Raw genomic sequence first — 12424 nt, 5'->3', positions numbered from 1 at the left:
TAGTAGGGTGGTTTCACTTTTACACAAAAAATTGATTTCATCAAAAATCGCACTTCATTTGGCACATCTTTTATGGACACTGTCAATAAATTGCTTTTTGATTGGAATAACTTACATTTATTACTCTCTGCCTCAATGCATCAGTGACCATCCAATCCTGCTGAGTTGCCATGATTGTAGAATTCACTTTTTTATTCACACCTTGAAAACCTTTTTATATTTCTTTGCAATGGCTCACTATTTATGATATCCGAATAATGTTGTATTTTTTATATTATTAATGTTAGAAATTAATCCTGAAATACAGAAATGGCAAATTACTGATCGCTCAAAATTGCATAAAAATGAATGTGCATAGTAATAATTATAATGTACAAGGCCATTAAAGATATTATGGCAGCTAATTACAAATATCAACAGAATTCTAAAATATAAAATTACCCGAATGATAAAAATGCCTATATATTGGAAAGCTTGCACACTGAAATAATAAACACAAAAGTATATGAAAAAACACATCTAACAAACTTAATCAGAGTTCGCAGCACCCTATGGTTTCGCCTGTACAGTTCAGGGCTTTAGTCAATCTGAGATTAAATATTAATATATGTAATCAAATACCCATTGGATTTGTCATTATTATCCAACTTTGCAACACTTTAAATCATTTTGTTTTGCCAGTAGGCTATTAGATTTGCTTTTATTTATATATTTACAATTTGGGATTATTTACAAAGGCAGCATTGCTCATTCCGTCTAAAAACGCATTGTAGACAATGCAGAGAAGCTTTGGAAATAAATCATAAAACAGTTTCCACACATGTTCTCTAGATGTAAGCATAGTTGCCAGATTCATATTTTCATGACAATGCTCATCAATGTTCCGAATAAATCTAAGTGTTTATATCTTATATCCCTCTGAAACCCCCATTTGCTATTGATTCGAGTTCAAACAGAGCTGCTGGTGTCATACGTGACCGATTCTGTTGAATTGTCCAAAGCCAACTAAGCCTGTCATTGCCAGTGTTGGAATTCATGAATAATTTGCTATCTTTCCGTAATCTCCCAATAATATACTCTCCAATTGCATCTGACTTTTTATATGGAATAAAAGGGTACAAATACTTTTTTACTTCATTCATAAAATCCAATTTTCTCGTTGCTTGTCCAAAAGTAGGCCTCCCGTCCTTTAACCAGAGATGTATCGGTATCTGCCATTCTCGTGACTTTGGTATTTGTATCGTTTTCAGTTAAAAATAGACCGGTATTTTCGGTATATTTCACTCTTTCACGTAATCTGGATTTAGTCCGGCAGAATCAGGGCCGAACCTAGTTTTAAGACACAGAGTTTTTATAATTGTTTAGATATATTCTTGATGACATAAATAAAGATACCAAAGTGGGTGTGGAGCTCATAATCCAAATTTGAGTATCAATATTAATATATGTATATTGTTTAAATATGATCAAATACCTATTAGATTTGCTACTATTATTAAACCCGCTACTATCCATTTCGTTTTGTCAGTATTAGGTCTGCTTTTGCATATATATATTCACAATTTATATAGTCCAGACAATTGAACTATTGTACAATCAGTACATATGGGTCCACAAATGCAGAGCAAAAAGGCACACTACTCCATCAAAAATAGTTGCGTAGCTCTGTCGGAAAAACTGCACGGACGACAGCACTGCTCTCAGAAAAAGAATTGTAGACAACACAGAAAAGCTTCGGAAATAAATCATAAAACAGGTTCCACACATCTTCTCTGGATTTAAGCATAGTCTTCAGATTCCCATTTTGATGAAAATGCTCATCAATGTTCCGAATAAATCTAATCAAATCAATTGGACAAGAGTGATTATATCTTATCCCTCTGAAACCTCCATTTGCTATAGATACGAGTTCAGACGATGCTTTTAGTGTCATATGTGACAGATTCTGTTGAATTGTCCAAAGCCAACTAATCCTGTCATTGCCAGGGTCGGAATTCATGAATAATTTGTAATCTTTCCGTATTCTCCCAATAATATGCTCTCCAATACCACCTGACTTTGTATTGAGAACAAAAGGGTACAAATACTTCATCACTTCTTTCAAAAAATCCAATTTTTTGTTGCTTGTCCAAAAGTAGGGATGCAATGTTACTTTATCCCCAGTCAGACGAGAATCGGTGTTGAAACTGATCATTTGCTTTATCAAATCCTTTGCAATTTCAGCATCCAGTCCTGTAATTCCAGAAAGATCAGGATCAGCACCATCAATTATCATGGACTTCCATCGATGTTCTTCATCCCCAAACACATGTCTACCGATCGACAATGTGAAATAAAACACGAGTCCAGCAGAATAAATGTCCGATTTATAAGACATTGTATTTCCTTTGTAATGCTCTGGTGAACCCCATCCATCAGTGCCGATCTCTCTCCCAGATTTTGAAAATGTGGACTTGTTTGGTATAATCTCCTTACTGAGTCCAAAATCAGCGATTTTTATGTATTTTTTATCTTGAGAGAGCAAGATATTCTGTGGCTTCAGGTCTCTATGAGCAATCTTCTTGCTATGAATATGGCATAGTCCTTGCATTATCTGCTTTAAAACATCTTTTCGGTCCATTCCCAGTGATTTATTCGATACCAGTTCCCATAGTGTTTCAGTATCACAAAGTTCAACAACAATATAGACAGACTGCCCCCCAATTCCATCTATTTTCCCAGATTTTCTATAAAGAACTGTGTTAGGATGGCAAACCAATTTCTGGTTGTTTTCTATTTCTCTATGCAACCTATCTTGATCCACCACATCTAGTAATTTGATCGCAACTTTTTCCAATTTTGGGGAAGCCCCCACCAAATATCCTTCATAGATTTTGTAGCCTTTTCTTAAAGGTCGCGATTCGTCTAAGAAGACGTTTTTGTCAATCTCCTTGCCTGAAACATGAGTTTAATAAAAGCTATTTTTGAAGCTTATTCAAACAATTTTTTACACTCTGAACGTAGCGTATTATCTTAATTTGAATAGCTAAATGTCTGCTTGTGTTTTTAGTGAAAGATATTCAAACTTAACGGATAATCTCTCTATTTAATTTTGCTTTTGACACATTTATTCATAAATTTGGTGATACTTACAAATCCTTAGCTTCTCTGAAGTGATTGTGGATGAAAAACCTCCTGAACTATTCCAGGCCCGAACTTCAACATGATAGTATTTAGTAGGATTAGGTGACCCAATTCTCAAGTATGGCTCTTGAGTTCGAAGCCGGTCACCGAGTTTTTCATCGTCACAAAATTTTTGAACGTCGAAGTACCCCACGAAACCTTGATATTCCCATGTAATCACAATATCAAATAATTCTCTACAAATGTTGATTTCAAGCTGCAAGTAAGTATAGAACATGTGATATTTAAATATGATTTAATTTTTTATAAGCTAGGCTCTGAATAAGCAGCAACTAACACACCAAGGCTCAAGGTGGTAAAGTGAATTCACTCATTGAAAAGCAAGAGCAATCAAGGAAACGAACGGTGGAACCAACCAAGTAAGTTCTGAAAGGATAAAAATTGATTTTGCTGTTTCTTCTCATAATATTTAATACAACCAAACGTCTCTTACCCATCTTAATACGAGGTGCGGCTAAAATGAAACGGGACTGACGTCACAGATTGCGCAACACGATTAACCATCGGTAATCAACACTTTTGCAGTGTGGCGTAGTATGTGTTCTTTGTATATTTTGTAATACATTTTTGCTTTTCAGGATCCATAAGTGAATGTGATAAATTTCTTGTTGAAAAAAAATGCTGTGCGAGGTCTGATTGAGTTTTTTGGCGATAGGAGGTTCAATTGCAGAATGACGATTGAGCAAAGAATTAACATTAAATTTTGTGTCAAACTTGGAAAAATGCATGTGTTGAGCTTTCTGCTCCTCAGTCAACTCGAGAGCCTTTGGCATCATTTTGGCACACATCTTTCGCATTTCCAAAGTGTCAACCAAAATGGTGCGGACCGTTTCTTTGTCCATCCCAATTTCGTTGGCAATGATGCGAATTGTTTTAAGCTACGGTCACTGCGAACCAACTGCCAAACCTTTTCGATGTTGGTATCAGTAGTGGAAGTGCAAGGCTTCCCTGGCCTCGGATTATCCTCCACATCCTCCCTGCCTTCCACAAATTGCTTGTGCCATTTAAAAACTCTTGTTCTGGACATGGAAGAATCTCCATAAACATCACGCAACATCAGTAAAGTCTCAGATGCCGTTTTTCCAAGTTTGACACAAAATTTAATGTTAATTCTTTGCTCAGTCGTCATTCTTTAATTGAACCCCCTATCGCCAAAAACTCAATCAGACCTCGCACAGCATTTTTTTTTTATCACATTCACTTATGGATCCTGAAAAGCAAAAATAATTGCGATATTGTGTCAAAACAGCTGTTAAACAAAGAACACATATTACGCCACACTGCAAAAGTGTTGATTACCGATGGTTAATCGTGTTGCGCAACTGTGATATCAGTCCCGTTTCTTTTTAACCTTACCTCGTACAACCAAGTAATCTTTTATCATTTTAATACAAACAAATATCCTATCCCAACCTAATACAACCAAACATTCAATTCTCATCTTAACACTTTCGATGCCACGATCAGTTTTTTTAATTTTACCGTTCCGTGCCACGGTGAAAACGAGAGAGTTATCTCCTATTTATTCTCTCTCATGCAGGTGCACAGCCAGGATTTTTAAGCAGGGGGGGTTTCAAAATCGACAATTTTCATTCCCCCCTGAATCAGTCGCCGCAATTATGCGCTCGTTAAAAGAGCCGACTTTTCCGTTGGGTAAAATATTCAATTCATGACAGCTACAAGAATCTAAAATTTCTTTCTACAGGGTGTCCAAAAAGTTTCGCCCGGTCATAAAGTCTTTAAACCAAATGATAATTTATTTTTTGATTGTAAAAAGATATATAGTCAGCCTGTATTGAATTTGATGTTATAGATGTAAGATGTTGTTCTCATCTATTATCATACAATAAAATTTAATGGAATTTACATTTTTTATTTAAAAAAAAACGGGCAAAACTTTTTGTACTCCCTGAGTATCAGGGGTGTCAAACTCAGGGTTTTGGAGGGCCGCATTTCATTTTGGAAATTGTGCAAAGGGCCGCAAACAGTTTTTTGATATATTTTGATAATGTATACTTGGAGCATATTTTCAAATAGGTGTAGTTAATGACATATATTGTGATGTAATTAAACAGCCGAATGAAGTTTTGTTATTTTCCCAAATTTCAAATGCCATTTACATATTAATTTTGCATTTCACTATTATTGCAATTTAGTGTATTTATTACGAAAAATCCTAGATTTTTATGTACAACTATCCAAAACATTTTTGAACAAAGTTTTGATAAGGAAAGAAGAATACATACGCTAAAAATGACTCACCGGTAATCTCAATATTTAAACCTAAAATTTACAGAAAATACTAGAGAATAAACTCAATGTTTTTTACTACATAGGCTATGTCCTGATGTTTGGCATCTCTTTTGTGCCATCAGCTTACTAATATCAGGCTGAAATGATTTCACATTACCAACTCTAATTAACGAGGTCACATGATCATCGGTTAATCCGGATCGTTGAGAATGTTTGATTAATTTCAGTAATGCAAAAATATAACGTTTATCATTTCATGAATTGATTGGTAAACAAACAAATGACTGACTTTTGGATCAGACATTTGATGTGAAAATATGAGATGAACATGCCTAATTGTATACAGTTTCGATACCTTCGAATCAGTAAATCAAAAATACATATTCATCGCCTCAAAATCCCAGCAGAACCCCCAGCTGCTGCGCCACTGACTCCATGTATAATACTCACCTTCAAGAATATATTTTCATTTTCAAATTTAAGGAGTGTATTATGCATTGGTTTGGGAAAATGTCAAAAATTTATGGGTTCTGTTTTTGGTCCCTGTATTCAGTCAATTGAGCCAAACAAATGAAAAAAATCAATATAAGCTTACTTTCACAGGAGGATTGTCTTCATCAGATTCTGTATCACTGGATATGACAATCTTTAGGAAGAATAAAAACAGATTAAAGTATTCTGAGTGGAAAAAAATTGAGACATACATCGTGAACAGGTAGAACATTTTTAAATGGAAAAATGTACGGAAAGCTTACCACAGATGGCTTTTCTTCTTGGATGTCTCTGATAGACTCTGTAACAAGTGGTGAAAAATTGATTCGCTATTGAATACATAAGAAGTTCACTTAATTCAGTGGTCAGCAAACTTCATGTAATACCGGGTCAAATATACAACACCCATTGGTATGACAAACATCCATGCACAGATAATAATTAATTTATGATTTATTTTATCTATATTATATATATTTATAATTATTTTATCTATTTCTATGCATTAGAAGAAGGCCGTTTGAGGGCTATCAACAATAGTTTGCTGACCACTGGCCTAATTTAATATACCGTATTTCCCGGCACATAAGACTAAGACGAAGCCTATTTTTAGCACTGAAAAATAGGGTTTTACAATATAGCCCTCCAATATGACAGGGCTGAAAGAAAGCTTCTCTGTTGGCCAGTTATTAAGCATTAAAATGTATGAATAATTTTTTATCGTTACAACTAGGTCATGTTTGTTTCAGGTAGAATAATACTCACAGCAATAATTCTTAACAATAAAAGGATAATTCCAATCACTTTGACCAACCCATTAACTGGAAGCTAAAATAATCTGTGAATATGGTGTGGTAACTTTGATAAGTACTGTACTGTACATCTACCAGTTAATAAATTCCAGCTGTGTTTTCCATGTTTCCTCTGGTGTATTTTTCCCTGACTGGGCAAAACCAAAGGGTCATAAATCAATCACTTTATCTCTGGTAGCTATTTTGTTTTCGTTTTGAAGTACCAATCAAAAACGGGGAATTTTTAAAAGGAATAAAACAAATAACAGCTGGCAGTACAAAGTCAATTGAATAATCTTGATAGACAGACAGTTTGGCAATACATTATAAAATACATCAACCCATATATGAAACTCATGCAAATCATGTTTGACAAGACTTGCGATAAATAAGCCCATCCCAAGAAAATACAAAATAAGCATACCTGCCCAATAAGATGGACCCCCCCAAAATCAGGCCAAAAATTTGGGTCAAGAAAATCGACATAATAGCCGGGAAATACGGCAATTCATGATTCCAAGATTTCAGTTCAATGATCAGTTCTTACTTTACCTGTTGCTGAAGCATATCCACTTGTTCTGTCAGTTACACTTCTGAATATTTCTACATCTGATCTAAAACGGTAAAATTTAGACAGTTTCAATTTTATGAGTCTGATGAGAATGTGCAGGCAATAAAATTCCTCCCAGTGGTCTCTCCCATATCGGAATCAATATGACAAGGAAACGAGGTATGACTTTGTATACGAAATATCTTGCTCGATTTCGGGTGATCATTTATATCAGGGGTCGACAACCTACGGCCCGCGGAGTAACGTAATCCGGCCTGCGACGCTTCACCGAGTTATAGTAACAAAACAACTGTTTTGACGGTTATATTCTTTACGTAACAGAATTTATTGTGATACACGTGTAGACTAAATATATTATGATCTAACAAGTATAAAATTCACAATTACTTGTTTAATGAGCCTATAATTTAATTATAATTAGACAAATGGCAACAAAACACGGGAAAAATGATGCTAAGTGCAAAGGATTCAATGCTGCCGAAAATATTCAAATGGAATTTTTTGAGATGCAATGAGGGAATAAATCTATATTCTATTCGAAAGATGTATCACTGCTTGATTTTCATTATGAAAAGTATCATCTGTTCTGTTTTCAACTTTCCAAAAATATGTGCGGCCCGCCAATGACTTGTAACCCTTAATTTTGGCGACACAAGGTTGCAGACCCCTGATTTATATATTTTAGATGAGTGTCTGTATATTTTGGCGGCATGATTTCATCATTGTGACTTTGTATTGACATAATTTTTGGAGGACATATCCAGAAAAGGGTTAGAAATGACATATACAAAAATTATTGAACACGCCTACTCGGAGTACTTGGGGTACTACACTATACATAAGAGTATTCTTGTAGAAACCAAAAATAACCGAGAGTAGTAAAGCATTCGGACATGGGAATTACCTGCAGCTCACAGCTCATTCATGTACCATGGTGCTTTCATACTTCAGACTCTCATACACAAATAGCAATTTAACAATATACCTAGATAGGAGTGGAAGTGGTGACTCCTCTACGGCGGATGGGCCGGGGCCACGACTAGGGGTGGGCAAAAATATTTTTTTCGAATCGAATAATTCGAATATTTTTAACGAATACTGAATAGTCGAATAACGAATATTTTTTTATACACAACAGGATACACAAATTATACACAAATAGACAAAGCGGCGGCGAAGCGTTTTTTTATGCCAGTTAATTTCATCATAATCGCTGCTTGTTTTCGTCACCGCGATCGTTTCAGCGGCGATATATTGAAGTTAGTAATCTATATTCCCGCCCTTTGCCTTTTTTGCAGGTTATAATTCGTGAGGGTCGTCAGATATCGAAGTTTTATAGTTCGGGCATAACCGTGCATTCACGTCGGCAACAGCTGTTAAAGACATTTTCAAAACCCAAATTAATTTCATTCTAAATTTTATTTTTTGCATTGGCTTTGATCTTGCTAATCAACGTGTGTAAATTTACGGTCCCATTATTAAGCGAACGGTAATATTATTATCGATACCAGGTTGGAGATATTTATTCCGGCGATAATTAACTTACGGTAACTGCTTTTCTATGGTATCTATGTAATTTGTGTATACCCTGTATGGTCTCTCGGACACGTCATTTCAACTTTTAATTCTGATAATCAATCTTATGTTCGGTTCATGCATGAAAAGGCTTATTATGCCGCCAGTTATACGGAGTTTGAGATCTGAAAAATTTATTTTAAATATCTAATCTGGTTTGACGTTTTTAAATTTAGGAAATGCTGTCAACGCTTTATTTGAAAAATAGGGAATTGAAACGATACAGTATGCGCTAAAAGGAAGCAAATAACACCATGGCGCAAAGACAACAATTTCTCAAATTTGTCGCTTTTGTCTGTTAGCGAGCGATGTAGGCGAATTCTCGAGCAATTTAGAGACGCGAGTTCCATGTCCAAGCAAAGAGGCGCAGGTCACGTGGAACCGGGTATTCGAATAGTAAAATGCCATTCGAATAATTTAATATTCGATTCTCTATTCGAATATTTTGCCCAGCCCTACTCACGACCAATCTAATCGGGCCACAGCCCATCAAGTTGTGTAAAGGGACTATTCACTTGGCTAACACAGACAGTCCCGAACTCATAATAGAACTATAGCTTGAAAAATGTGAACAAAATTTTGTCCTAACCCTAACCTGGTACACATACTACAGGATTATCCGTTTCTGTAGCTTGGTATTTTGCTTTATTCTTATATAAAGGCATATTGCTGTATTGTAAGAAAAAATTTGGTGGCATCCTGAGATTTTTTTTTGGTTCGAATATTGACAATTTTGTAACAATTGAAAATTATGGTAAGATAATTAAAGTTTTCCTGATGGGAACCAATCAGATGGGCCATGGCCCCGGCCCCTAGGCCGTAGAGGAATCACCACCCCTGTAGCTAGATAGTACAATACAGTCAGATAGTGACAGACACACTCACCCTTCATCTTCTATTGATAACGTCCTAATTCTTTGAGAAGGATTAAATGGTTCTGTTGAAGGGGAGTCTGAACGCTTTCGTTTTTGTGAACTCATTTTTGCCACTGCGACTTTAATTCTTCACAATTAAAATGTTTCAATGCTGGAAAAATAACAAAAAACTAAGAATTAAAGCGGCATATACATAAAACTATACCGGTAGTCGTAATTTCATGCAGACACAAGTGGGGCAGATGATACACTTCGATCGGCCGTATAACAGTACCGTATACCTTCACCGGTACCGTACTGGGTCGTACGGTACGGTAATTTACCCACCTCAGAACTAAAGCTTTAACTGCTGTGCCATCGCGCAGGCATACCGGTACTCGATTCAGTAATTTACTGCACCTGATAAAAATATTGGCAAAAAAATTGATTGAATTCACCACAGGGACAGCTTTAAACCACTCGTTCATCTGATATAGCCTAGTTGCAAAAAGTGATACCGGTACCGGTACCGTTACAACATGCAGTGAACTGTTCTCTTTTCTTTCTTTTTTTATTGGATTTTTATTAAATAAAAACAATATTGCAATAAACAATATCGCTCAAAATCAAAATAAAAAAAAAATAAAAAAAACAATAAATAACAATATCATTTCAGATCACTCTATAGGACATGCATTTTTTGGATTTTCATAAATTATAAAACATTATATAGCAGCAAACGATATTAATAAATTCCTTAAACCATTCCACAGATAATTTTGGATTTTATACATAAAAACATAGAAATAAATAAATAGTAATATTACTCAATAACACAGACATAAGAGTATTTTTTCATAACATGAACATAACAGTTTTAATCAAATTATCTTACAGAATAAACATGAGAGAATTATTTTTTATTTTTTTTCTAAATCTCACACTTTTAAATATATATTAGGCTATATAAAGACTATAAACAAATTAGAACAAAAACACAGTTGTCAGGTTTAAGCTAATTAATCAATGATTATATAAATAAACGCCACTTTGTATTATGTATCATGATTTTACCATTTTTCATTGCGATATATTTCTCATTGTTTCGAATATCAGAAATGAATTTATAAAAAACATCAAAAACTGGTTTACGCTTTTGAATCCGACATCTATATATAAAGAAACGTGCAGCTAACAGCACACAGTTGATGAATTGCATATCAAAAATGTCATCGAAGCCAATAAAACATTCTTTCATTCCAAGATTAAAATCCAAGTTATCGGTCTTAAAGACAATCCATTGGTCTATGTCAGACCAAAATTCACTGGTGATTGGACAATAATAAAATAAATGCAAAAGGGTTTCAATATGTAATTTACAGAATTCACAGAGGTTTGTTTCCACTAGTCCGAATCCATATAAAACATTATTCAGAACTATAGCTTTATAAAAAAATTTAATTTGAAAAGATCTAAGTTTTGTTTCAATAGTTGATAAATATGAGTTTGTGAAATACTTGTTCCATTCCACACAAGGGATATTAAAAGATTCCTGCCAAAAGGATTTGTACATGTCTGGTGGCACAAATATTTTTCCAATCATTATTCTATATGCATTTTTACATGAGAAGTTTTTTGTAGTGAATGAAAGGAATGCACTAAAATCAAAATCACAAAAGTCATCACATGATTGAGCAATCTCATTCCATTCCTCAGGAATACTGCCTATGATTTTGTAATAAGTTTTATAATCATTAGCATTATATGGCATGCAATATTTACTAATTAACTCGAAATAAGTATAAAAAGTATTGCTAGAAATCAAGTGTTTCAATTCAGAAATACCATGCTCTTTCCATGTTGAAATATAAAAAGGTTTTCTACTGTATTGCAACTTTCTATTGTACCATATGGATTGATTGAGTATATGTACATTTGTAACAATATTTTTAAAATTATACCAGTACCGGTATACTAACATCATTAACATGTCCTTAATAGTGTTAAATGAAATATTTTTGATAAAATGAGAGTTCCGAATTAATTTCCCTTTATTGGATGCTAAATCTAAATCATACAAATAATTAAGTTCAACAAGTTTCCACTTACAAACTTTGGCATCGTCTAATAGAAGTTCTCTTTTCTTTCTGCTCTTTACCGTACGTATACGTACCGGTACCCTTCCATTATCCAGGGAGTTCCCCAGGTGGCCGATGATTACGTATCATGGGGGTTTCGTGCAACTAACTTGTCCCATTATGGCGTCATATAGACGCCATTTTCGATCATTCGGGTCGAGTAGTGTAACGCAAACAAGCCTAATTTTAGTAGTTTTGATAGGTTATTGGGGAAGATTTAAATGAGTTGTTATATTCCGAAAGCGCAGAAAAACGAAAGGGCGTCCCAGTCAGTATCGAACCCAATATGAGGCACTTACATTAACAACCCACGCCGCTCGGTAACAAACAAAATATAGACGCAACACACGGTTAATAATGTAAAGTTTATTTCGATTTTTCCGTGACACTAAAACAAATAGGCAATAAGGCAATGCAAGTCAACACAAACACACACATAAAGCCTATGGAAAATCGGGAAAGTAGGCAAAATCTAAAATTATTCAAGACCTGCTGATGCTAGGGCTATCGACCGTCCCCGGAATGGCCGGGACAGTCCCGGAATTGACGTCTGACGCCACGGTTGTC

The 12424-nt window shown here is 34.9% G+C and overlaps 1 protein-coding gene across 1 annotated transcript; it reads right to left on the bottom strand.

The window, feature by feature from the left end:
• Positions 1-296: 296 nt before the first annotated feature.
• LOC144425284 (uncharacterized) lies at positions 297-11925 on the bottom strand. The gene is made up of 7 exons (XM_078114849.1): positions 11829-11925; positions 9751-9891; positions 7272-7333; positions 6192-6229; positions 6032-6082; positions 3133-3379; positions 297-2934 (listed from the first exon to the last, which is right to left on the bottom strand). The coding sequence occupies exons 2-7, from the start codon at positions 9843-9845 to the stop codon at positions 1646-1648; spliced, it is 1782 nt and encodes a 593-aa protein (XP_077970975.1). The 5' UTR covers positions 9846-9891; positions 11829-11925; the 3' UTR covers positions 297-1645.
• Between the last annotated feature and the right edge of the window lie 499 nt (positions 11926-12424).

The sequence above is a fragment of the Styela clava genome, chromosome 7, assembly GCF_964204865.1.
Source record: "Styela clava chromosome 7, kaStyClav1.hap1.2, whole genome shotgun sequence".
Taxonomy (NCBI): domain Eukaryota; kingdom Metazoa; phylum Chordata; class Ascidiacea; order Stolidobranchia; family Styelidae; genus Styela; species Styela clava.
This window is presented reverse-complemented; position numbering and strand designations above follow the sequence as displayed.